The sequence below is a fragment of the Lichenostomus cassidix genome, chromosome 1 (genome assembly GCF_008360975.1).
Source record: "Lichenostomus cassidix isolate B80296 chromosome 1, HeHo_3.0, whole genome shotgun sequence".
Lineage (NCBI taxonomy): Eukaryota > Metazoa > Chordata > Aves > Passeriformes > Meliphagidae > Lichenostomus > Lichenostomus cassidix.
The window spans coordinates 106488114-106515580 of record NC_139479.1 but is presented as its reverse complement, the minus strand read 5'-3'; the positions used below and the strand labels follow the sequence as shown (position 1 = coordinate 106515580).

General features: G+C 38.3%; 1 protein-coding gene across 1 annotated transcript in view; it reads left to right on the top strand.

The window, feature by feature from the left end:
* The window catches only part of ROBO1 (roundabout guidance receptor 1), a 476969-nt gene extending 452345 nt beyond the window's left edge, over positions 1–24624 (top strand). Inside the window, exons 22-30 of the mRNA XM_085075078.1 lie at positions 1075–1410; positions 3875–3982; positions 6615–6759; positions 7066–7317; positions 10981–11390; positions 13093–13245; positions 20668–20976; positions 22146–22348; positions 22953–24624. Coding sequence (XP_084931204.1) covers positions 1075–1410; positions 3875–3982; positions 6615–6759; positions 7066–7317; positions 10981–11390; positions 13093–13245; positions 20668–20976; positions 22146–22348; positions 22953–22967 — 1931 coding nt within the window. The 3' untranslated portion in view covers positions 22968–24624. The remainder of the gene's footprint in view (positions 1–1074; positions 1411–3874; positions 3983–6614; positions 6760–7065; positions 7318–10980; positions 11391–13092; positions 13246–20667; positions 20977–22145; positions 22349–22952) is intronic.
* Positions 24625–27467: the final 2843 nt, after the last annotated feature.

The window sequence follows — 27467 nt, the reverse complement described above, 5'->3', positions numbered from 1 at the left end:
TCCTGGTGAGTGTTCTGTAATTATTGATGCATTAATCAACTGGAAAATGAGAATTTTTGCCTAAGGATCATTGAATGTTAGTTTCCTAAGCCTTCTAACTGCTGACCCACAGCCTATTTTACTTCATCAGTATTCTCTCAGTGCACTGGATGTGGAGAGGAAAAAATGAGTGAGCCTGCTGTCACAGTGGCAGGAGAAGGTGGCAAGGCAGGGACACTGTTTCATGCAGTAGTGGCCAGAGCATCAGCACATGTCAATTTACTGTCTGCAATAAGTGGTGATCTCAGGATGCAGTAAATGTCAGAAGAATGAATTCATGCTGTCTATATCCATATGATATATCTTTAGCATACAGAACAACGATATTATCCGTGGTATTATGTATTTTGCAATATCCAAAGCAACTAAGAATTAGCAAAAATTCCAGATTGGTTTTCTGTCTTTTTGTTTCAAGTTTAAGATTGTACAAGGAAACAATGATCAAATAAAGACTTGCTACTGGGTACTGAGTTACCTTTTACATTGTACTGTTTTTCTTTAATTCTCCTACATGTAATCAATTTTCAGTCTGTTTTATAAAAACCCATTGTACATCTATGTCTTGTCACAAATATAAGAATGTCTAGATACTGTTGAGTTATCCATACAGACATGAGGTGACTGGCTTATTTAGTTATTCCTGCTATTAAGTTTTGGTTGAATTTTCCTTGAAATGCAAATTATTTTAATCAAAATTATTAACTGAATATCTATACTGCTATGAGAATAATGTCTAAAAATATGGATGTTTATATGGCCACTATGGAAAAGGCCCAGCAAGGTAAGTCATTGTAGATACAATTCTGAATTTACAGTGAATCAGAACAGTGACCCCTACTTTTGCAGCAGTAGTGTATAAGGTAAATAATATTCTGTAAATCAGATAGTTAGTGGCAGTATCTCTCCCTCAGTGTGTGTGCTACATGGATTCAAGCCATATAGGTATGCACTGAGGAAATGTTAGAGGGGGTTTCGTGGAAAGTCTGGTGTGAGCGAACAGAATGACCTTTTCTCTTTTCTCTCCTCTGTGGTTAGCCGATTGTATAGCAAATTACAACAATCAGCTGGACAACAAGCAGACAAACCTGATGTTGCCTGAGTCAACTGTGTATGGGGACGTGGACCTCAGCAACAAAATCAATGAGATGAAAACCTTCAATAGTCCAAATCTAAAGGACGGAAGATTTGTCAGCCAGCCTGGGCAGCCCACTCCTTATGCCACCACTCAGCTCATCCAGTCAAATATCAGCAATAATGTTAACAATGGCAGCGGGGACACGAATGAGAAACACTGGAAACCCTCTGTTCAGCAAAAGCAAGAGGTTCCACCCATACAGTACAACATTATGGAGCAAAACAAATTAAACAAAGGTGAAGAGCTTTTAGCTTGTTTCTCCTCTTTAGGCATCAGAGGAGTTTTGACCTTCTGGTTCTGGGAGTCTAAAGCTTTCAGGTTCAGCAATTACAGGCTTCTGTGGTGCTTTTAGGCTTCTGCCTCTTTAGATTTAGAAATACAGTTAGCAGTGTCAGAAAGTTAATTAGCACCACAATAACCTTCAGATACTGAATTTATTGTAAAAAATAACAAGCTGTATCTTTAGAAAAGAGTTAAATAAAATACATTTCCTATGGATATGAGATTAATTTAAATTTAATAGTAGTTAAGGGATTGGTTAGGACAGAGGCCAGATATTTTATTCACAAGCCAGATGCATGGTAGTCACATTATACTCTGCCTTAAATTTTAAATAGGTCAACCCACTCTTCCCAGTCGTGGATGGAGACTCATTAAATCTACATGTTCATGTAAACGAAGGAAATTTTGCATAGCAAACTCTGTAAAATTGTATTGTGTTGTACACTGGGGACACAAATGGAGTGATCCAATTCATTTTAGACTTGTTCCTAGCAAGCCTTCAATTCTCATATTGAGAGGCAATGCTACCGCACACAATTTCGGAAACTAAATTCCTGTGTTACCCTGACTGAAGTCTGTGGATCCAGAAGCTAAAAATAAATTGATTTCAGTGTTAACGGGCAACATCAGAATGTGCTTTTGAGGCCTTGAAGGCATGTTTCTTTAATATACTGTGTGGGAGCTGGAAGAAATAGGTATGTGATTTCTTCTCTCTGGTCCTCCAGGCTACCATGCAACCTCTTTTAATAACCTGATTTGCAAAACAGTATCCCTAGGAGCTGGACCCATTCTAACTTGGAACGTTTTGCATGGATTTTTGTAACTCAAGTGATGCCATAGTGATAAGTGATCCAGTAAAAAGAAAGATTTCATTACAGGAATGTTGATTTCTCTACCGGACCCATCTACTCACAGAGGAGTTCAAAGGGCAATATAAAATGTGACACCCTCCCTTGACATAAACGTACCAAAAGAACATTCAAGGGTTTTGGCTCCTTACTAGAGGGTGAAAGCTGTATTTTTTGTAACTGTTCTCTTTTATGAACTGTGTATTACGTACCTCTTTGGGAATTAAAACATGTTTGGTTTTTATGTGCTGGAAGATACTGCATCTTTCAAACTGTGTATATTACAGCTGCATATTCTCTAGCATATTGTAGTGTGGAAAGGCCCCTTAAAGCATTGTCTGCTGACAGTCATATATACATATTTCAGAGTGCTGATTTACTGTTTATCCTCTGTGTAAACATATGTGGTATGTAGGGCTTCAGCGTGGTCTGTGGAATGCAACTAGGCTGAGAAACTATTACAGAATACACTCTGGTGTGGAATTTATCATTTTGCTCTTTTTCCCATGCTTACATTATCGCAAACATTTCTGCAGCAGATGGGGACTGAATTCTTAGTTTTGTTTGTTTTTGTTTTGATTTGCTATTTTATGAGTCGATATTCTGATCTTGGTTTTCTCATTTCCTAAGTCTAAGCCATCTTGCTGCTGATTATACCTATAGCTTTTGTGATGGGAAGTAACCATTTTGATGAGTTACATGCTGTGCTTCAGTATCACTACTTTATGTCCAGTGGTTCTGTTTATGACGCAGTTTTATTTGCTGTATGAAGAGTAACTTTTCTCCTTTCTGTCCTCTGTAAATTGTAATTGCTTTTTAGCATGAGAGTATTGTTCTGCCAGATGAATATTTTACTTCTGATGAAGTTTAACAGATCTGGTTGCCAAATCTAGATTTAAAAGTAATAAGTGTATACCAAGTGCTTTGGTACTGGAGAATAAATTTATGGTAACAGCCAGTAGCAAAAAAGGCCCTCCCTGTAGAACCTGCATGATCCAGTGTAAATAAAAATATTCTTGGAGCCAGCAGACCTGAAACAAAGACTTCTGTTGTAAGCCAAATTCAGTTGGAGCTGCATTGTTGCTCCAACAGATCATTCAGCCCTTGTCATACTGAGCTGACTCCTATGTGGGTTTGTCATCTTTGAAATACAGAAAGTAGCCACCACAGTCCATTGATTGCCCTGCATGCATAAATTGGGCAGAGACCATGGAAAATCAGTCAAGGTGACAGTGTATTTGTATGCAAAATGTTCACACAGGTCAGATAGGTAGATAGATAGATTCCTTGAGATTTGATTGCTGCAGAGGCTTTGTGAAAGCCCAGTGCATAGAACTCCATTTTTCTGCATTTTAGCTGTGCAGCTACTAAGTTGCCATGATTTCCCTTAAACTTTCAATTAGAGGCAAGCTAAAAATAAAACATGATTGCAGGATGAGTTTTTCTTTCAAAAAATGAATTTGTTTCTGCTTCACTATTTTCAGGAGATCTTACTTTGTGTTACAAAGGAAGTAGATAAAAGTAGATGTGTTGCTGAAGGGCAGCATTAACTGTCCCATTAAACTTGCAGATTACAGAGTCAATGACAACATTGCTCCAACTATTCCCTACAACCAGTCCTACGACCAGAACACAGGTGGATCCTACAACAGCTCAGACAGAGGCAGCAGCACATCTGGTGAGTATCTGCTGTGTTTTCCAAGCCTTCCAAACAGCTTTGTGGTGTTTGGATGATGTAGCCATGGTTAGCAATATTTACTGGGCTCAGAGAACGAGTTATGGGGAGGAATCCACTGACAGTAGTACAGCACAGGGTTGTGAAACAGCACAAAAGCTGTCCCAATAGGTGCCTGCATTTCTGTTGCATCCTCATGATTGCTTAGTGTCATCTAAATGTCAGTTAAGTAACTGATTTTCCGAAATTGTGAAAGTCACGTAATCAAATAAAAGTTGGATTTCCTAATTCTAATGGCCTGCTGGTTAACGTTATGTTTTCCAGATGGGCAAGTCATAGAAATTTTGTTACAACTTTCACCAAAAAAAGATAATTTTAATTTATCTGTTACCATCCTTGTACTTTAGTGACTTTTTTTCCCATCACTTGGGTCTACTTACCAATTCATGAACCAGCTCAAGATACCACAGCAGTTGAGTGATACCCAACAGAGCTGCTTTAAGAAGTTTTTTATTTTGTAAATTAAACCCATGTATTTTATTGAGTAAAAGAGCGTTCAGGCATACACAAAATTTTATAGGTTTCAGTCACTGAATAGGTTCATAATTTAGATATAGATGGTAGAAAATTAAATTTTGTGTTTCATTGGCATCTCCTGTACAGTCTAAAAATCCTTTGTAAAAATCTTGAAACAAAACAGCTTTTTGTGTTGACCAGAGCACTGAAATTGCACTGTGTACTTTGGGACCACAGAATATGTTTTAATTCAAAAGTTATGCTTTATCATTGTGGTATAACCTGTTCACTTTGAGGTTTGATTTCTGGTAGAGGCATATGAGCTAAGCCAGAAACTACACATAGCTTGGTTTGGGGCTTTACTGTAAGTCTGGTCGTTCAGCTGTGTTTATTTACATCAAACCAGTTGTGGGGTGAGTGATGGTCACAGTCACGAGAGCCCTGAACTTTACTAATCAAGATGAGGATTTTCCCATTCTGTGCTGCTGTTGCGTTTGATAGTCCAGTTGTCTTAATCCCAACCTTTGCTTTGTCCTGACTGAGACACGGCAGAGACATAAATATGTTGATTGAGCCCTGCTGTGCTTCTGGGTGACCTGAATTCCCAGTGGCTGGGGTGAGATAAGCACAGCTCCCAGTTCTCCCAGCTGCTCAGCAGTGTTGTTCTGGGAGACAGCCTTTTGCCCATTCCCAGGTCTGCATGATCAGGATGTGGTGCTGAGCCTGTCCTTAGGGATGTTAAGACTTGAAATTTAGCATGAAACATGTCAGTGGTATGAACCCATGCAAATTAAAAATGAGAAGGTGGTGTTCTCTGTGCTGATGCCTGTTAGGGGCATTCATAATTCCAACAATTTATAGTCCAATACCAAGGATTCCAGCAGGAATGAAGCAAGGTGCCCAAAGTAATAGATTAATTGTGTTGAACCTAGTATATATCGTGGTGCTTAGGGTACAGAATGCAGGTGATGGTCACCTTGGGATATTTAGGGTCTTGCTTGACATACTGAAATACCAGAAAAATAATTGTGCATAGCTAAAATGTGTATCTGGCAGCTAATGTGGGACAATAATAAACAGAACTACTGTCTGTAAGAGTGAGAAATCTGAGACAGCAGAAGTGAAAAAAACAAGCTGCCTAAATCTCACCGCAACATATTTAATCACGTGTATAAGGCTTTACTGTGATAATGTAAAATCATGCCTCAGTTTAAGAGAGAAGTGTGAAGGATTCTAAAACACTCAAAACCACACTGACTTTATCTACAATAAAGGAGTAACAACAGCAAAGCAGGATTATAATGTATGTATACCAAGGAACAGTGGTTGAGCCAGTTCTTGTCATAGCCATGTCCAAACTTAAAATTTGAGACCACCTGGGTATTTGGTCTTGTTCAAAGTTACTTGAACAGTTAAAGCTGCATTGTTTTATTATGAGCTGTAATTTTCCAGTATTAGTAGTTGAAAACATTTGTGAAATACTTCATTGATCTTTATTTTTTTTTCCTGTTACTTTAGTTCTTCTAGCAATTATTTTCAACTGCACCTGCCAGCTAGACTAAAAGTAGTAATTTCATTGTGCCTAAAATGTTTCAGTGGACAAGTACAAATTACCTATATTGAGTGAGTTAATGCAACAGTAGAACTTTAATAGATCATATCTGTTTCATATTGTATTTTAGGTTCTGGCAATTAAATAGGATAAAGGCACTTAAGAAAATATGTCTACAGCTCATTTGTTTTAGATGATAATCTTTAATGTAATTAACAGAAGTAGGAAGCTCACTCTTAATGACATTGCTTGTAAAATTCATTTGCGGTTTTATCGCATTTTGACTGTTTATTTTAAAAATTGAAGTTTAGTATCCCATGTGTTTTTTTCCATTCTATGTAAAGTTTCTGGTTAAATTCAACAACTTAAAATGTAGATTAATTATAGAAAGAAGCTACAAAGCGGTGTAGAAAGGAAGAATGCCAATTTGCCCCAAACTGAGCAAAACAGTAAATTCTCAAGGAATGCAAGAGCATCTGGGAGGGACTACAGTGATTTTGTTTTTCATACCTAGTGCTGAGGAGAGACTTAAAAGCATTGCAAATATATGCTGCTTTGTATTCCCAGGGAGTCAAGGGCACAAGAAGGGTGCCAGGACCCCAAAGGCTCCCAAGCAGGCTGGCATGAACTGGGCAGATCTTCTCCCACCCCCTCCAGCACATCCACCTCCCCACAGCAACAGCGAAGATTACAGCCTTTCCGTGGATGAAAGGTAAGAAAGATGAAGACATCACCCACCTCCCACTTTAATCACTAGTTAATTGAAGTGTAATTTGCCCTACAAGCTGGCAGTGAGAGCTTCCTTCAGCGTGGTTCTGGTGCTGCTGTTGAGCTGTAGTGTGGCAATTTGGAGAGCACTTGCTGACAGTGGTTTGCATCCACTCAGCACATCCTTGCTAAGCTGTTCTCAAGAGCACAGAGAACAATGGTTTGTTTCTGGGCTATTAATACATGTATCACATATGCTAATTACACAGTGCAAATTTAAGTCCTTATTTTCTTAAAAAATTAATTTTAGCTATGACCAAGAAATTCCTTGTCCTGTGCCACCTGCAAGGATGTATCTGCAGCAGGATGAGCTAGAGGAAGAGGAAGAAGATGAGCGAGGTCCTACTCCACCTGTGCGAGGAGCAGCTTCCTCTCCAGCCGCTGTCTCCTATAGCCATCAGTCAACTGCCACCCTCACCCCCTCTCCCCAGGAAGAACTCCAGCCCATGTTACAGGACTGTCAGGAGGATCTGGGACACACACAACACCAACCTGACCGGAGGTGTGTGAATGCAAATGTAGCCAGAGAGATGTGACAAGAGCCACCTGAGCCCCGCTGAAAATTCCTGTTGAATTTAGCGAGGCCAACAATTTCCCCATTATTCTGTTACTATGTAACTTCTAATCCAGGATGCTAGAACTATTTTAACCTAAGAAATGGGTAATTAAGTTGCTTTATTATTGTACCGTGGGAAGAAATGCAGTATATCACTTTAGGGTACGTATGATGCTGACATAAGTTAAATTCGCAGTCATCAGGTTATTAAAGTGGTATCGTTAACACAGCTTACCATATAATTACAGTTCCATTGTTTCCAATAGATTTACTGCATTATTACCATAAAATAGCATGCATTATTTCACAGTAACTGTGCAATTAACTTGTCACCAATATGTATGAATATATATAAATATATAATTTATATAACCTATAGATTTTCCTCCTCTCATAAATCCTAATACAGGAAATTACTGCTTGCAAAATTTTCTTAACATTTCCATCTACCCTTATTTAAAGGAATGACCAACATTAATAAAGATAGATACTTGCTACAGGGAAATTTTGTTTCTGCTTTGAGTTGCTTTTACAACTGTTTTGCACATACACTCTCACAGCTTCTCTCCCATAAAACAGTGAATTCTGAATGAGCCCTTTTATGTACAATGCTTACTTCTCTTGGCTTTTGTTAAGAAGGCACAGCTTTTCCATCCCAAATTATGGGCTTTTATTATTTTTTTCTCCAGTGGTCTGCACATATTGTTTATTGCCACAAATATATAAAGTTACCTGCAGTATTCTATGTAGCATTTCTATTTTTAGCAAAATGCAAGCCTATTACAATGAAATTTATTTGATCTTTCTGAGTAGACTGTAGAACTTTGATTTTATCAACAGAGCTCACAGGATATTTATGGATGTATTTTCCAGAGTTTTTTTTTAAAGTTAGTTCATCCTTATGGTTCCCATTTTTTTAAACAGGCAGTAGTTATGCATCTTTTTTTCAATGGCCCTATATCTGCTTTTCTTCAGCTCCCCACTACTTGATCTGCCTTGGTTTGTTTCCTTTACTCTTTATGGTAACACTTGTGCTGTGTATCTTTTCCTCTTCCTCTATTTTCCTGAGTCTTTAAAATTACTCTTTTTATTAGTGGATGGCTAATTTCCTGTAATTTCCATTGGCCTTGGTGTGTTGGTCCACAGAAGTGTTAATTTTAATCATTAAATTTTCTGGGTTATTGGAAGGTTAAACTAGCTGGACACAAATGGAAAAGGGGGCAATAGTCACGAGTGACTTTCCAGAATCTCTGTGATTTTCTGGAGATTAGGATATGTGTACTGAAACACAAAATGGAGTAGACATGGAAACAGATGTATACAAACATGCATAACCAGCCAGCAGCTGCCTGGAAAGTAGAAAGTTTGCTCAACACAAAGATGTCTGGTCACCATCAATGCCATCAAAACGTAATGGCAGAAGTAGCTGGAAGGATGTTCCAATTTAGGCTCCTAGGGCATGCAACTTACTCTTTTTGTGGACTGAAAAAAAATGAAATGTATATTTATTTTGTCCCTCCCACAATGGTTCAGTCTAGCTTTGCTGGAAGTCTTAACATTTGTTAGTGACTAAATTTGTCTTTTCCACCTTACTTTTTCAAACGCTGTTTCTTTTCTTTTTCCCGCATCAATCTCATCAGTTTAAAAATATTCATATAATTCTATTTACTTGATCTGTAAGGCATGGCTGACTTCCTGTTCCATCCACTGGTGTTGATATGACCCATTCTGGAAAGAGGGGGTTCTCTTTGGAATGTGGTGTGGCAATACCTTGAAACTAAGAATACATTCCAAGCAGTATCTTTCCATATTGATTTGGGGTGTTTTGTAAATGGTGGGTTTATAGTGAAAATAATGCCTAAAATACTGTTTGTCATGCTTTTGATTAGCTTTACTCATAGTTCTGCTGAGTATTATCTCAGTTGCTGGTCAGAACCAGGTATCTAGAACTGGATTCTGGTGGTGTTGGTGTGCTGTAACATTTCTCTGTCTGCTGAGCTTGCTGGAAATACAGCAAACTGAAATAGAAACCTGTGCTCTGGAAGAATCAACAAGGACAGAAAAAACTAAAGATTTAGTGGGATAGCAGGTGATATCAGTGTTAAAGCGAGAGCTGAGATAGGAGACAGTGTCACTGTTAAAGTGAGAACCTGCATCAGATAAAGGGAAAGAAAAATTGTTAATTCTGCATGCCCGTGAACCAGCTGCTCTCAATTGGCCTATCCTTAAAGGTTGGCAGCAAAACTACATTTTCAAGAACCCTAACATATTTTGTAACTGGATGCCTGTCTTCTAATACCAAAACCAAGAGAACAGGCAAATATAACACAAGGGCAATTGTCACAAGAGCTTTAAATTAAGGCAGTAAAACTTCATTGGGCAAGGTCTCTACTCAAAGCAGGCACAGATTCCAGTCAGCAACAGCTTCTGGGATTTGGGAGTGCTGCTATAAAGTGATTATTGGATATTTATCCCTAACTATTCTTAACTCTGTTCAGTACTTAATACACCAAGTGAAAAACAGTGGCTAGAGGATGTAGTCCAGGGAGGATCCAGCTTGCTCTTGCCCTAGACTGTTAGGTTTTCCCTTGTTAATATGTATTGCCATTTATTACAGTTTTTAAAAACCAAAATTGCATGTCCCCTGCACAAAAGAGTCAATTTAACTATGAGAGTCACCATTTCTCTATATTAAGAGGGCAAAGTTGACAAAGGAAAATTACTTTAACATTTTTTCAAAGCAGAATGCAGTAGAGATTCCTGGTGAGCAGAGCCAACAGGAGAACCATTACTGCAGAAAGTATGTTTTCCTGCTAGACAAATGGCAATTAAAAAGTTCTTCATGGCCCCATGAAGAACTGTGGACAATGTTGCTACCTGGAACTTCTGAGTGAAGTATTAACTAAACTTGAACATTCATCTGATATCTAATACTATTATATCTAATCCTTTGCCTTTTTAAGCTGGAGACACCATTACTGACAAAGTCATAGTACGTTAACCTCTACATCTGTGTGCATGTTGGTATCCCTAAGGCCTAGAACTAACCGTGTGGTAGAAAATTCTTCTATTTTATCACCTAAATCAATTTAAAAAACAATTAAATTGCAACCTCTCTTTTCATATCTTTCTGAATCGCTGGGGTTGGTGGAGGGGAGACAATGTTTAGGCAGCAATCTGTTTGGATAGAGGCATCTGTTGACATCAATAGTTTCAAGCTATATATTTACAGTTATTTCTTTTGCTTATACTCTCAAGGGTGCACAGATAATTTTTTAATAGTCACATGATCTGTAACCAACTCTTTGCTTAGCTCTACATGTGTAATTTAGGGAAAATGAACAGTTTTATCATTAAAGTCAATGATAAAGGAACTGTATTAAAAAATCACATTTCTTTGTGATAGTTTTCAAACTACATACTTGTCAGGTCTGATTTACAGCAAGAATGTAAACTAAAAAAACAAACCTGAGCATTTCAGATATAAATTAGGTTGATTTAAAAAGGCAAGCCAGGCTTGCTGAGAAATAAAAAAAAAATATTTTCATCAATCTACTATTTCCTCTGACTCTGTTATGTGATTCTTCTCACCCTTGTATTTTTATGCAGACGTCAGCCTGTGAGTCCTCCACCCCCTCCAAGGCCCATCTCCCCACCCCACACCTATGGATACATCTCAGGGCCCTTGGTGTCTGACATGGATACGGACGCCCCGGAAGAGGAGGAGGACGAGGCAGACATCGAGGTCGCCAAGATGCAGAACAGGCGGCTCCTCTTGCGTGGCCTGGAGCAGACCCCTGCCTCCAGCGTTGGGGATTTGGAGAGCTCAGTGACAGGCTCCATGATCAATGGCTGGGGCTCAGCCTCGGAAGAAGACAACATCTCCAGCGGGCGCTCCAGCGTGAGCTCTTCCGACGGCTCGTTTTTTACCGACGCGGATTTTGCACAGGCTGTCGCGGCAGCTGCGGAATACGCTGGGCTCAAAGTCGCCAGACGGCAAATGCACGAGGCAGCAGGAGGTGAGTTGTCCTCTGCTTGGTGGGGCAATTAAAAAAAGTGGCCATTGTGAAATGAATCTACCCACAGGAGCTTCCTGAGCTCCTGTTCTTAGGGTGTTTAGAAATTCAGGTGATGTCAGGAAGAGACAGAAAAGGAGTTTTGGTGAAACAGTTCAAATAAATTGCCCCTCTGCATTGTTTTTCATAAGTAGTTCCAAGTTCTTTGGTCTCATTGATCATGGACAAACATCAACGCTGCTGGTAGATTTACACTCAAAAGTGAATGAGAGGGGAGGAAGAAATTCTGTCTTTTCCCAGTATAAGGCTCCTAGTGTTTTCAGTCACTCTACATGAGAAGATTTAATCCCTCTCTGTTGAAATGTCCAAATAAATAGTAAACGTTTAGAGTCCTATTTTCCCTGCATTTGCAGATTTTTTTTTTCTTTTGAAGAATTCTTTTCAAGCTTTTACTGTTATATTATTAGGATGAACAGTCTTTGTGTTGGTTTCATATTTTGACAGCTTTTATGAGTTGCATTTTAGATTATAGATCATGCATATGCAGCAGGGCCATATGCATATGTTTGTTTTTCCTTTTTCTTTTCTCCTGAATCACCACTGGACATATGAAACATATTATTTGAAATATTTCTTTTTTTATAAGATACTAGATACTAGTAGGACTGGATATATACAGGTAATCAGTAACCTGACTAGGCCAAATGGGTATTGTTATAGATAAGATATAAGAATACGGCAGGTTTCAGGCAGATCCATGAATGTTTTGACAATCAGTCCTATTAAACTGCCAGACCTGGAGAGGAGGTACTCTGTCACAACTGTGTCCACACTAACTGCACAGATTTTCAACCTTCCTCCCATTTCATACATCCTCTTCCAGTTAACAATCCTTTGTTCCATTTCAACACAGCTGTTCATCATGAAGAGTGAGAGGGGAGGTAATTTAGTAATTCTGGATGAAATCCTGACCGATGGAAGTAGGTGGCAAAACTCCCATTCATACCCACGGGGCCAGGATTTTATCCATTTTGTACATACGAATTTCTATAAATATATGTAGGGACTTACATATTTAGAAAAGACCTTTTTATATCTGGTTGCTAATATTTTTGAAACTGTTAAGTTCATGTTATGCAGTGATTTCTATATACTGGTATTGTGTATGCCTGACTGCATGTCCTTAAAATGTGACACTTATCTGCAAATACTGTATGCTAAAATGCCAGTCCTTCAGCCTCAATGTATTCCTGAAAATTCACTCCAAGTGGCAGAGGGGATTTCTGTACCTGAGACCGGCTGGTGACTTGCTCTGCTTGTGGCAGGGGTGACCTCGTGTGGCCCGAGCTAGGGGAGGGGAAACCTGTCCTGAAAGGGAAACATTCTGCTCTTTTCACAAACTTGCTTGGTGGGAATCCTGCTTGTGCCTGCCTGCTGATGGATTTTGTGCTCCTGGGGCAGGAGCTACCAGCTACTGAGCAGCTGGATAATTTCTGTGCAACCAAGCCAGCCTGCCTAATGATAGGATAGCAAATGCTTTGATTTAGTTACAGCTCATTCTAAAACTGGATGAGCTTTACTATTGTTCCAACAGTGTATTTTTAGGTTTTGTATGGACAGAGCATTCTGATGTGAAAAGAGAAAGTATGTGAGGTCTTATTTAAGGTAAGAAAAATAATTGCTATTTTTCTATAACCATTTCCAGGCCGTAGACATTTTCATGCATCACACTGTCCTAGACCCACCAGCCCTGTATCTACCGACAGCAACATGAGTGCTGTTGTAATACAGAAGGTCCGACCTGCCAAAAAGCAAAAACACCAGCCAGGACATCTGCGCAGAGAAGTCTACACAGATGGTGAGTCCACTGAAACGGGTGAGAGCCTCAGTGAACCTTTCTAAATGTGCATTCAGTGCATGTGGGTGAAATTTTTCCACAGAGATAGCGCTGTGTTTCAGAATTCGGTGATTTGTGTTTCCTGTTGCTAAACACGCTGAACAGTTTAATCATTTTGAATGCCAGAGTTCCTTAATACTGTACATTGATGCTTCCACTCCAGAGCCTTGCACCTGTTTTCTATAGTGTCCTAATCGGCTAATTACCCTCATTATTTAAGATCCCAGATAGCTTAAATAGTACAGTCATTGAGAATAATGTGTGGTTAGGATTAAAATCTTCATCCACGTGACTGACTATTAAAACCTTCAGAATGTGTCCTTTCCTGAAAAAAAAACAATTCACCATTCAAATGGTGGGCAACACAAATCAGTGAATTGTGATCCTGACCGCAGTATTGCTGGGAGTGGTTACTTTGTGAGTGAAAGCAATATCTAATCATCTTCCCTCGTGCCTTCACACACAATATCAACTCTTGCTGAAAAGGTAGTGCTTGTATTCTCTTGGGGGTGTAGGATGATAATGCAAACATCGTGATGTTGTCTAGAGAGAGCCTTTAATGAAAATGCCTCAGGTGGTGCAGCTTTTATTAAAGCACTGCCTTCCACTTGTATCAAACAATCCGTGGGCTTTGTTGGAAATTCATGTAAGATAAATTCCCCAAGACTTAACCCATCTTGTCAAGTTTGCTGAATTTGCTAACAGGAGGGAGATGTGGGGGAAGGGGAGGGGAAGGAAGGGAAAAGGAAAGAAGGGCAGAGCTCCCCACCTCCTGCTTCTCTGCAACAACAATCTGATTAGGACTTTCATTACCAGTCTGAAATTTTTCAAAGAGGGGCATCATTTGCCATTATCATATGAAAGCCTAACATTATAGATCCTTATCCAGGGTTACAAGAAGGGAGTTCTGAACCACTTCTCCCTGTGATTCCTGCCACTTGACGAAAAAATTTAATACAAAGCTCAAAGCACGATGAGCAGAAGTAATTTAGCAATGAGTGGTTGTCCGTGCTATTATCTGTACTTTATCCCGAGTATTTTCTCTCAGTAGCATCTATCTGATGTTAGGCTGCGTTAAATGCTGGCATGACACAGTGCACCTGGGCCTCTTGGCTTGTGCCCAGGCCCCTTCTGTCAGCAAAACTGAGCTGTTGGAATATTATCTGATTTCAAGAGGTTATTACAGTGGTTTTGTGCATGTTTGCTTCTGTGAAAGGACAACACAAGGTGTAAATCCCAAAACTGTACCAGAAACGTTACATTTATGAGAGTCTCATAATGGTGTTTCGCAGGATTTTATTGACATTTTATCAGCTTTTATTCTCTTGAAGAGAATGCTCTTAACTGAATCATTGGCAGAGCATCAAACCTCAATACGAACACAACAGCTAGGACATCAGAAATAAATAAATAAATAAAGGAATTTATGTGGCCATTTGCTTCTAACACAGGGATAAATAAGAGATGGGCCTGTCTTTGATGACAGGCTTTTGTGAAAATAGTTATACAGAGCTAAATCATTGAGCCATTGTCATTAGATATTGCAATATAGATTTGACAATCATGATCAATATTTGTTTTGTGTTATGTAGCACCTGCTTACTTCAGCAGATTTTCTAATTAGGTAAGAATTTCCACTAACCTTTTTATAGTGCTATACAGTGTGGTCATTCAGGGAATAGCAAATTATGGCTTTAATTTCTGCAGATCTAATAAAATCCAGTTCAAAGGTTGAAGGACTTATTTGGTTTTGATTTTTTTTTTAACTATTATTATTTTCCCCTCAGTCTATTTGCATAAGCGTATTTGGAACCTTCTTGCAGATTCTAATCATTCACTGTAATAGCCACATCTAGTATACTGTGACCCTTTAGAATTAGCTATAAAATAACATCTACTAATTGTTTTCCTTAGGTGGAAAAAAGTGATATGGATGCATGAATGAAACAATTAAGCCTGGCTGACCTTTCTGAGAAATACTTGGGGTTTTGTACTGGCTTAATGTCACGCTATTTTTTTTTTTTTAATAAAGGAGTGCCTGATACAGAGTTGCTTTTTTATCCTCATGTTGAGGATAAAAATTTTGTGCATTTGTAGTAGTTGGGGGAAAAAAAACGGATATTCTTAATTCAATAATTTACTGGTGGCTAGAAGCATTCAATAAATACTAAAATGAGAAAAATACATTCCTTCATTATTTTCTCAGCCTTTAAAATGGAATTTACTTTTACATATAAAGAATTTTCTACTGTTCCCAAATTACCTGAATTAGTACTTGGTAACACTTCTATGAAATATGAATTTAATGAAGAATTTGAAGGATTAGTTGACAGGAAGGATATATAAATTAATTAAAGTTTTTCATGAATAGTTGAAAATGCTGGGAGTATTACCAACAGCAATATATATAACTCTTTAAAAAGTCTCTATTTTATTTTCTTCATAAAGAGAAATTTGTGGAAGAGATTGGTCTTTCTCTGACCTACTCTGCATTATTCAAGTAGTAACAATTTTGTATTTTCTGTGACCAGTAGTTCAAGGCAGTTCCTACTTTATGTGGAATGGGATTTCAGCTTGCTTGTTTTGTTCCTTGACAGTCATCCAGGCAGTGAAATGTTCTTCATATTTGTTGCTAGAAATCTTTGCTCAGTAGGTGGTAAGGATTAAAATGTATGAATTTTTAATTGCTCTTCATCTAGCCTTTTAAGAGAGTTTACTAAGAATGCATTACAAGAACCAACTAGCAAATGTACCCTCCTTCTCAACCTTGTCTGACCTACTTACATATTTAATTTAGGAAACCAAACTTTAGAAGAATATGTTTGTCTTTTCTAAAAATATGGATGTGAGAGTCTCTCTTGAACTGTCTTGAATTGATTTATCAGTTGTTACAAGCCCTCAGAATTTTAAGCATTTGGATAAAAAGGATAAAAGTACTTTGCCATTGTTCCAATTCAGCAGGTTTTCCAGTAGAAATTATGCCATTGACAGTTCACATGAGATTTTAAATCCTGATTCTTCTTTAAATTTGTAAATGACAAAAAAACACTAAACAGTTTTGCAACTAACTGGCTGAGACTGTAACTGAGTTATTTAGCTATGTTATCAATGGCATGATGTGAGGGCAGCTGAATTTCTCACAAAAGGCAATTGAGCATCTGCCAAATATTCCTCAAATTTTCACTTGGAAATGTTAAACCTTTATGCATGCCAACACCATTTGTACTTCTGTCTCCCTCTGCCTGTGCAGTACAAAAGAAATCTACTCTGTGTGAAGCAAATTTTAGCAAGGTAGAAAATAAGTAGGAATGCATTTCTTACCTCTGCTAAAAATCATCGTTATTGAATTATAATAATTTTCAGATGCTTGCCTTCTTCTCAGTCCTTGCTTCTGGGTCCATTATAGATATTTTGTAGATACTGATTTTGTTACTTGAGGGAGGTTTTGTGGAGTTAAAGTTGTTTTGATAATTATGCAAATACACATAAAAGCAAAACAAAAAACCCAACAAAAACAACCCATTGCTTTTATACATCACTTTGGGTTTTACTGTATCAATTTGTTCATCCAGTTGTTATGTGCAGTGTGAGCCATGTTTCTTGAGAGCCAAAGCATGAAAAAAACTCAATACATGAATAATAGCTCCAATTATGATGTGTTTGAGAATCCTAAATGGTATGTAAGTTTTTTTAAGTCAGGAACAATCTTGAGTTTTGCATGCCTGCATAAACATGCAGTAGAAAAAAAAATTGCTTTTTGTCCTAGAGAATGACAGAATGGCTTAGGTTGGAAGGGACCTCAAAGATTATTTGGTTCCAAGCCCCCTACCATGGGCAGGGACACTTTCCACTAGACCAGATTGCTCAGAGCCCCATCCAGCCTTGCTTTGGACACTTCCAGTTATCTTCTTCACGATTGCATCAAGCGCATAACTGCTGTTTTCTTCAGGGTATGACTGAAAAATCTGCAGCCTGATAGAGTTTGGAAGAGAGAGTTGTCTACTGAGGCCTAATTTCCTCATTGGTCACTACTTAAAATTCATCTTTTTGTGCTTATCTGTGGTTTCTCCACTTTAGTGTCAAACTAATTTAGCAGATTATTTTTCCTCAGTACTGTTTTGCTTATCCTGTGGTTCCTGTATGTGTTCTCATTTAGAAAATTACCATCTTTCCTTTCAAAAGACACATATGGAAGGTTTCTCCTGTAGGCTGTGCTGTGAAATGGCATCCATTAATTGTTTGAGTTACGTGGGAAGCAGGATAACAGTAATACATAGACATGAATGAAACGTGAGCACAGCTAACCTTTAACAAATACTTCTGAGTTCTTTCTATTGGTTTGATGTTGCTTTGTGATTTATTTTTTATTCTTTACAATGGAAGCTTCCATTTTGCTTTTAATAAGAAGTGTGCCAGTTTGTACTCGAGGAGGCAGATTGAATCTGGATTTTCTCTGTGATCTGAGCTGTTAAAATAAATACCACTGGGGTGTAATAGTGTTGACCTCTGAAAAGGATTTTTTTTTTTTCCTCTGTAAAGGATTCTTCCCAGTGAGAAGTACTGTGTTATAATGAAGATTTTTGTAGTTTCCCTGCAGGTTGCAAAAATGTTCTTGAAAGAGAATAGCACTTTTCTTTAGTTACTACTGTACCACAGAGCTACTGCCAGTTTATGGAACTTTTTATATCAATGCATCTTCCCTTTCCATAGTCACAATTCAACACCACTTTGTTCATGGTCCTGTGTAGCCAGATAGGATTCCTGAACACAGTAGTTTGTTCCAAGCTGAATTTATAGGCCACAGGAATGTTCCTGCCCTGCAGTATTCATTCAGCCTGTGCACTGCCATGCCACGTCTGTGGGACAGTGGCTCCAAGTGTGGCTGAAAAGGCTGGTGTTGCATACCTGCACTCCTTCACATCAGCAGGCTCAAGAGAAGGGCTGTTCAGTGCCCTGGGAACTTTGTTATAGAGAAAGTGAGTGGAGTGTGGGAGACAAGATATTGCACTGTCCTGGTTTCAACAGGGGTGGAGTTAATTTCTACTCAGCAGCAGTTAGAGTGCTTTGTTTTGGATTTGGACAGACTTCACATACATTTTCACATGATTGCTGAATTGTGAGAGGTTATATACTTCAGCAGGTATTGACCCTTAAGATCATCTGGCTGTGGGTCTTTATGACCAAGAAATCCAAATTTGCATCTGCAGGGCTGGACAGCCCAGTGAAAGTAGTTTGGTTTGCTCTTTAGCGGCAGGACCTTTTTTTAGAAAGGCAGAGCATTTTTAGAAGAGGTAGTCTGAGTGCTGCTCTGGTGGCTGGAATTACAGACTTTCACTGCTAAGGCTGTGTACTGAACAGAGGTTACCTCTCTAAACCATGTTTAAACAGTTACAGATAACAAAGGAAAGCAACATAACTGATTCTGTGCTTTCTTGCCAAATATGTTGTAAGGCTTGGTGCTGTGAGCACTTCCCTGGGGAGCTGTTCCAGTGTCCAGCCACTCTCTGGGTGACGAACCTTTTCCTGATACCCACCTAAAGCTCCCCTTCATTTTGATTCAGCCACTTAGTTTATCCAAGCTTACAGCCAGTTTACATTATGCCTTCTTAAGTTTTGGAAATGGCAGTCCATTTTCTTAAAAGATATCTTCAAATAGTGAGTGTTAAGTAGATACCTAAAATGAAGTCTCAGTGTTCAATTGTTTACCTTTTGCTATTCTCCAAAACTGGTGTTACCCAAACTGCTAAAGTTCAACAAAACGGTAGATCCAAAAAAACTACCTTGATGGGGTCTTTTGTTTGTTTGTTGGTTCTTTTTTTTTCCCAAAACAGTGGAATTATTGCAGCAGGATATAATTTCTCTGAAGTATGTCCAGCCCTTTGAAACATACTTTTTGACATCTTTATTCCTTATCATCCCTGCCTGGCCAATTGATAAATTTTCCAGTCTTGTTTAAAACAGGTCAAGGATAATTCCAAGATATGCCACCAGCTGAATGTGGTGGATGGTACCCAGTAAGCTTGCACAGAGCACTGAATTCTGCATTTTCACCTTTCTGCAGGGCTGGATCAAGTCACTCATGCTTTGTGTCACTGGAAAAACTCTCAAAAATGTCTGTCATCTGCCATATCTGAATTTATACATATATGTTTGGTGCCTATTATTTTCATATTCAGGAGTACCACCTTTATTTTTGGCCCAATTTAGGTAGATTTCAATTGAAACATTCTCTTGAATAGACAGAGAATTATCTGTGTATATAGTGATGGTGTTTTAAAAACACAGCTTCTCCCAGATTTTTGTGGAAATAGAAATGCACGCTATTGCAAAATGCAGAAGTTACATTTTTTAATAGTGAAGGGCTTTTTCCTAGCAATTTCACTTGAGAATATTAACATCAGCAACATCTCTCATCTCAGTTTTTTTAACCTGTTGTTCTCTTATATCCCTGTGTATTGTGCCTACAGCTTTATTGTGAATTGCTTTTGTATTGCCACTTCATTGCTTGACTCCTATATTTTTTTCTTCACATTTTATATTCCACAGAGCACTGTTGTATCCTGATGAACATTTTACATATTATAGTTTCATGAATTAATGCAAGAATGGAAAAATATAACGAAGTCAATTATGCGTGTGTTTTATAAATAGTATTTTAAAACACTCAGAATTGTAGAACCCCTTAAGCTGTGCTAATTTAGAGAGACTAATTCAAAAGTCTTTGTGTGTTTCTTCTTTTCTTTTTCTTCTTTCTGAGAGCTTATTACTTCACTGACCAACTGTGCATTTTTTTTTTTAAATGTCATAACATACCCTCAGAAATCAAGGATATGTGTGTTAGTTTAACCTATTATTTTAAAAGAAGAATGCAATAATTCCTATAGTTTATCCTTACATATGTCAGCAATGCATCTGATACACATTCTTACATGCCAGCCCATTGTCTTTAATGCTTACTACACTGAAGACCTTGAGCAATTACAGCACAAGGTGCTGTACCGTTGAATGGACTTAGCAGAAATCATAAATATCAGGAAGGGTATGTTAGTATCCTTAACTCTTCGTTGATATACATAACTGATATGTTAATATCCAAGTGCCTGAAGTTTATTGCAGTTTTTGGTAATGATTTTTAAGAAAATACTGTGATTTGAAAAGGCAGTGAGAGGTCTTCCTTTGTGTTTTTAAAGCTCAAGCTTTTGGAAAAATTCCCATCAGCAGTTTTAGCAGTAACATTATACTTTTCAGGGTGGGGAGAGAAGGGCAGAGGGAGGGCTGAAAGCAAACAAGAGCATCTGTTTCTTCAGTTCAAGCTAAATATTATTTCTTCATTCCACTAGTGCATGATGTCATTGTAACTGCTCTTCTCTTCCAACTCCACAGACTTGCCACCTCCCCCCGTGCCCCCTCCGGCCATCAAGTCGCCCACGGCGCAGTCCAAGGCGCAGCTGGAGGTGCGGCCGGTGCTGCTGCCCAAGCTGGCTGCCATCGAGGCCAGGACAGAGCGCTCGGGGGACAGGAAAGCAGCGAGCTACAAGGGCAGGGACGGGGCGGAGGGCAGGCAGCATCCCGACACGCGGACAAACTCGGGAGAGCGCCGGGAATGCCAGGAGCAGCCGAGCGACGGGAAGCTGCGCGGGAGTAAAGCACCGAAACGAGACGGCACACCAGCAAAAACTCATCTTCTTCAAGGTTCTGCCTGCTCGGGGTTGGCTGCAGTGCTGGGTGTTGGGCACTGGGAACTTTGCAGGCTGCTGGATTTATCATCACTGCTGTGTTAATATAGGTCACACTGTAGGTGCTTGTTAGGGTAAAACAGAAATACAAGCTCATTACAAGCTTAAAAAACATCCTTTTTCTATCTTGCTGCCCTTAGATGTATTAAAACTGATGCCGAGGAAACCAAAAAGAAATATTCCTTAAGAGTTGTAAGGATCAGTGTCCTTGCTCACACCATACACTTGAAGTCTAGTTATATATAAAGTCTCTAATTATAATCTGGAGTGAAGTCAGATAGTGGATCAGTAAGTCAGAAACTTAACTTTTCTACCAAAGGATCAGCACTTGGCCCATTTTGCTGATTTGTAGAGGACAAAAGGGCCAGAATGATACCTGGTCCAGTTTGGAAAGTAAGAAAGCAGTTTAATTGTAAATACTCACTGACATGAGTACGAGCCAGACCTGATCAAAGTAATCTCTTATATGGAAGGTGGCAAGTTTACTAATTAATGTAACATGCCAAGAGTTCACTAAAAACACAGATTGATACAAATGCCTGCTCCTTTCTACCTATATGAATTTAGGAATACCATCAGAGGTGTTTGGGTACTAAGCTGGTTAAATGGGCACATGAATTAAAGTTTAATTACAGTGGATTGCTATGGAGAAAAGTTATTAGAATGCTACCACAGAGGATGGTAGTGAAATTTTAAAGGATGGCCAGAAATTCTGTCTCAAATTCAGCCTGAGAAATGCAGGGTCCAGTATTTAGATGGAATGAGTTCCTTGTATCATACATGTGTGCTCATTTCATCCTACTCTGTCCTATCAAATATATACTACAAGGGGTAGGGTTTTTTAATTTTCCTGTAGAACATAGCCCAGGGATCCTAAACTGTAATGGAATGGACACTAATCATGAATTAGTTTTTCTGTGGTGAATGTTACCTTGTAAAAACTATAAAATTCCTTGAGAAAATTTCTGTAATGCTGTTACAGAAGCAGCGTATTTCATGTTCTTGTCAGGCATCACTTTAAACCTCCTGAGAATCATAAAAAGTAAATCAGCTGCATGCAGAAATTCTAGCATCACGGTATCTCTGGGCTTGTAAACATAACAATGTATGCATTTAATTATACAGAGGACATCCTGCCATATTCTAGACCAACGTTTCCAACGTCAAATAATCCTAGAGATCCCAGCTCCTCCAGCTCCATGTCGTCAAGAGGGTCAGGAGGCAGACAGAGGGCAGATCAAGCAAATCTAGCCCGAAGGAATGTTGCAGAAATGCAGGTACTGGGAGCCTATGAACAAGGAGAAGAGGAAGAAGAAGAAGAGATGGAGGTAAGTGCAGTTGTAATTCTGAAGATGACTACAATAAGGCTGCTTTTGGTTTTAGACACATACCAAGAAAAAAAGTGGTTTTGAACCAGAAATATTTTTGTTCAGGAAAATTAGTGCATTTGTCTGTCCATTAATGTTATGCCCAATCCAAGTAAATAAACTTTGGGAATATGTCAAAAAAAACCCAAAGTAACTTACAGTATTATATAATTGTCACCACACTAAAACTTACAGAACAGAACTTGCAGAAATACAATGTTTGGAAGTGCACTTTACATTACCCAGATTCTTTCAAAAATGAAAACAAAGAACTAGAGAATCTAAGAACACTATGACTTTGCCTTTCACATCTTTTGAGAGTTTATCATTCTAGATTTTATTAGATATTAAGGTACAAACTTTTTTCTTTATTTTTTCTGCCCAATTATACTGATTTAGTTTAAATTATGATTGTAGAAAAGGTGGCTAACATACAGTCACACTGCTGTGCATAATTAAAAGTAGTAATTATGATGGAAAAATAGTAAATCTCTAAGTCTCTAAAACAAATTTTAAACAATAAAGTTTAACATGTAATAATTTATATCCTTTTCTTTTTATACAGGAAACAGAAAGCTGAAGACAACGACATGTACTGTAACAGGCTTTTAAAATCTAATCAGAAAAAAAAATAAATCACTTAAGATGCCTCAAGTCTGATGATGTTTGACGCCAGAAATAATGTTCAGTGCAATCAGTGTACAATTTTTCCTTTTTCTTCATGCCATCAGAATGCTAGTTTTTCTTTTACTCTTTCTTTGTAAACCCTCCTCACTAGGAAGGGCCCTTGCCTATTCCGTGAGGCTGAGCGCGTCGCCTTCGCTGCTCCTCCAGGTTCTTGGGCCAGCTGCTGCTTCAGGATTAGAACAGAAGGGAATTCCAGGGCCTGGGATTCCAAGGTTTCTCCCCAGCAAGGCAGTGCTCAGAGCACTGCCACTTCACCCATGAGCCAATTGCAAGTGACACAGCATTGGTTAAAAAGGTCCCCAAAGTGAACGTGGTGCAGAACATTCTTTGGTTCTCGGGGTTTCACTGCAGTCTGCAGTCAGTGCAAAGGGTGTCTTGCAGTTCTAATACAGACTGTGTGTCTTGTTTTCTGCCAGTCTCTTGCTAACCTTTTGCAGATGATACAGTTTGACAAATGAAAGTAAAATTAATTTGGGACAAGGTGGCTCTTATTGTAAATATGTACTCATTTTAAACCCCTGTGGTACTTTGATTTGTCTTTCCATTTTCATCATTAAATACATTCTTATTAAAAATGTCCTTTGGGATAGGCAGGAGGTAAGCCAATGTGATTGCTATTTGCCTAATCATAGCATGAGCAAGTTTATCTGAAACTTTTTCTAATTTTCAGCTTCAACAATGCTTATGAAAAGAAGCTCAAAGGACATTTTTAATAACAATTAGGTAATATCATCAACTGTTACTGGCCCAAATCTCAGACCTCTACTTGCGTCAATTCACCTTAAAGAAGAAGTGCCACTTAAAGAAGTTTGTTTGATCTTGGCAATGAATTTTTTTGTAATGCACTGCTTATCTTTTTTTTTTTTTTGGTTTTAAAAGCACAATCACTAAACTTTGTTTGTAAACCATTGTAACTATTAACCTTTTTTTTTGTCTTATTGAAAATGTTAAGCATTTGTTTGGGATATTTTTCATCTTTTTGTTAATGCTCTATGTTTGTATTTGGAATATTTGAATGATGACAGATGGTAAAGTAACAAACGTAAATGTGGGCCATAATCAAAACACTTCTCACTTTTCCTGGACTTACAGAAAATTACAAATTTTTCTGTGGCCTCTCGCAACATTGGATTATCATTAAAGCTGAAATAGAGGCATTAGTTGCATTGAATTTGCCAAATGATGTCCTCTGTCTGTAGATTTTCTGATCTTTTTTGTAATTATAATTATAATTCTTTGTCATTGGTGCTAATGGAAAAATGTGTGTTTGTTTATTGACAGCTATCAGGACTAGCCCCAATGAAAAAAAAAAAGAAAAAAAAAAGTGTTTTGGTGTTTACCGAGGACTGAAATTTTTCATTTAGCTAATTTTTAAAGAAAGGTTCCATAGAAAGGGTGTGCAGTACTAAAGGAAAAATCCATGTGATTAATGTTTTCATTATGTTCATGTAAGAAACCTCATATTTTAGCCATAATTTTGCATACTGAGGATCCAATAATCAGAAAAGTAATTTTTGTCACATTATTTATTAAAAATGTTCTCAAATACATTATCTTTCTCGTGTAGTTTCTTATGTTCCCTGAAGCATAATTTTAGGGGCAACTCTAATTTTATTTCTATTGGCAAGAGCCAGGATCTGTTCCATTAAAATCATGCAGCTACAGTAGCATGAGCAAAGTGGGGAGAGCTGGATGCAGCCTAAGATTTTACATAATTACAATTGATTGCCTTAAAGATCTGATTTCTGGGTGCTTCATGAACTGTGATAATGAAAACTTCTCTCAGCCTGCCAATTTCCAGAGGGAGCTGATGGAGAAAATCTGTACCAACAAAAGCTTTCACCTCAGGGGTGAGACACTGGCTGCAAAGGAAGTAAGATCCAAATAAGTGAATGTGTAACCTTTCTGTGTTGAATTTTTTGGGATGTCTTCAGTGCTTGTGCCTCAGAGCAGCATCATCCAGGCAGGAGCCCACAGACAGCCCAGGATGTGCCACAGGAGATACCCATCTTGGTCTGCCCCTTTCCTCTGGAGGAGGCAGGAGAGGCTGTTTTCATGGGCAAGTGAAAGGCTTTCCTGGCACCAGAAGCAGCCTTTGGTTTGGGGTCAGCAATTCCCACAGCAGGCTGTGGGCAGCAAGGTGGAGCTCAGGGAAGTGTCTGAGCATCAGCCCCTTGGCACAAAAATCCCTCTGCCAGAGGTAAGATGTTGCATCACGAAACTGGGATCTGGTTGCACCTCTGTAAGGTGTATCTGCCCAGAAACACTGGTGCTGCAGGCCTGAAATTACAGGTGCTTGCTTCATTCTCTGCTGGCATGGTGACAAAATGGAAAGCACACACTGCATCCCCAGGGATATCCACGTCCATCTGGGTAGCTTCACTGGAAATCAGGCTGCAGCTGAAGTTCTGACCTCAGCCAGCAGTAAGTGGGAAATGTTGCTCTATGAGACTTTTTATGAACTTGTTATAAATTTGTTGATGGTTGATGGTGTTCCCTAAGCGGTTTTTTTTTATTATTTTGTGATTTTATTCACTTGTGACTTGCAGTGTCTTGATCAGTGTCACAGAGTTGTCAAGGTTTTTGGCACCCACCCTGGGTTCTCAGTGCACCCTGCTCTTACCAAAACCAATGGCATTAAGAGAAAATGTGCACAAGCTTGATCTTGAAATTATGACTCCTGTTAGTCACTATTGAGACACACCTGGTTTAGTCTTTGCCATTTAGGTACAGTAAAATGAGGTCATTTATACATAGCTACATTTCCTAAAGAATTATGAAGTGATTGGAAAGCCAGAGTAGTGTTCAGAGGTTTTGATTATGAATACCTGGAAAAGCAAGGTGTTTTCTACTGGAAAATCAATAGTTTTTGTGTGCTGAGTTAATATAATTGATGTAGGCATTTTATTTTTTTCTTCTTGTGTTTCCTGTGAAATCGTGTATGAGTTCCTGTTAAATAGGACTTTACTTGAAGTAAAATAATACTTGTTAATAATGCTATGAAAGAGGTCTAAAATAATATATATAAAATTTTATAAAATGCCTTGCATATGTTTTAGCATTATTTGCCAGTTCATTTTCCAATGAGTAATTATCCTGATGTATAAATGACAAAGTGCTTTTATTTTAGGGTAATGCAAATATGCCCCAGCTCTGTATTTGCAAAAATTTTGCAGGAGTAGGTTAGCTGGAACTGATCATGAAACCTAATCTACCACCTCACTTCTTGTATTCCAGCACCAGCTATTTGTTAAAATAACAACTTGGTTAATTTAAAGCATTAATTAGCATGTACATTTTACACCATGTTTTGCTTTTAACATTCTCTACTTTATTTTTCTTTAATCTATTATCTTTTTTCAGTAAACTTAAGGAAGAAACGACTTCCATGGGAAGACTGTAGGATCTACCCAACATAGCATCTCTTCTGCAATGTGCTTTTTTGAAAGTTAATATCCCACTTCTGTATTCATAGCTCCTGAAAGATTTTCTGTCAGCAACACAACCATCTATTAAAAATTTAAAATGCTATGTTCCATAAGTGAAGTTTACAAATTAATTAAAGGATCTTCTTACAAGTGGAGAAAGTTATTTTGTACTTTGTTTTTGCTTATATTACAGATGAAAATTCTTTGCATGTGAAAGTGCTACTGCTTATGTATAATAATGTTTAGTGTGTATACAGGAAGATACTGCTATTTGCAAATGCAGATTTCCATGGAGTTTTGTATTTGCTGAGATTAAGGTTGGGAACTGAGAGTCTGTTCAAAACACGCAAGTGAAAGGTGAACTTGTTTATGGGTGTTTGAGGTTTGCCCACACATGAGTAACTTCCAGTGTCACCATGGACATCATCCTCACTGGACATGCCCTTCACAAGCTTAATTTTATATTGAACTGACTGAAAATCTGACCATTTAGGTCACACCATGAATCTTTAAAATTGGCAACAACTATGGATCTCAGGTTTGATTTTCTTTAGGTTTTTATTTCATTGTCTATGATGAGTTTTCTGTTGTCTCTACATATGTTCTTTAGCTGTCTGTGGCAGTGAAACGTCTGAAGATTAAGAAGATTATCTTATAAAATGCTCCTGTTTTTTTAGCAAGCCGCTGAATTTTGGATCACAGAAACAGTCAAACATTTGAGATGACACCATGGATATGAGGATGCTTTTATGTTTTCTGTCCATATTGAGGATGTGAAAAAATCCATCCTGTTGAGAAAAGGAAGAGGAGTTGATGAAACTGGAATCCAGTTTCTATGAAAGCTATAAGACAGGAAGGCAGGATGGAGATGAAGAACCAAGGGATATAAAGAGAGAAAAAAACAGAGGCACTGAGGAACCCAAGTTTCATTGAAGCTAATGGCAAAAATACTGTTGAATTGAACT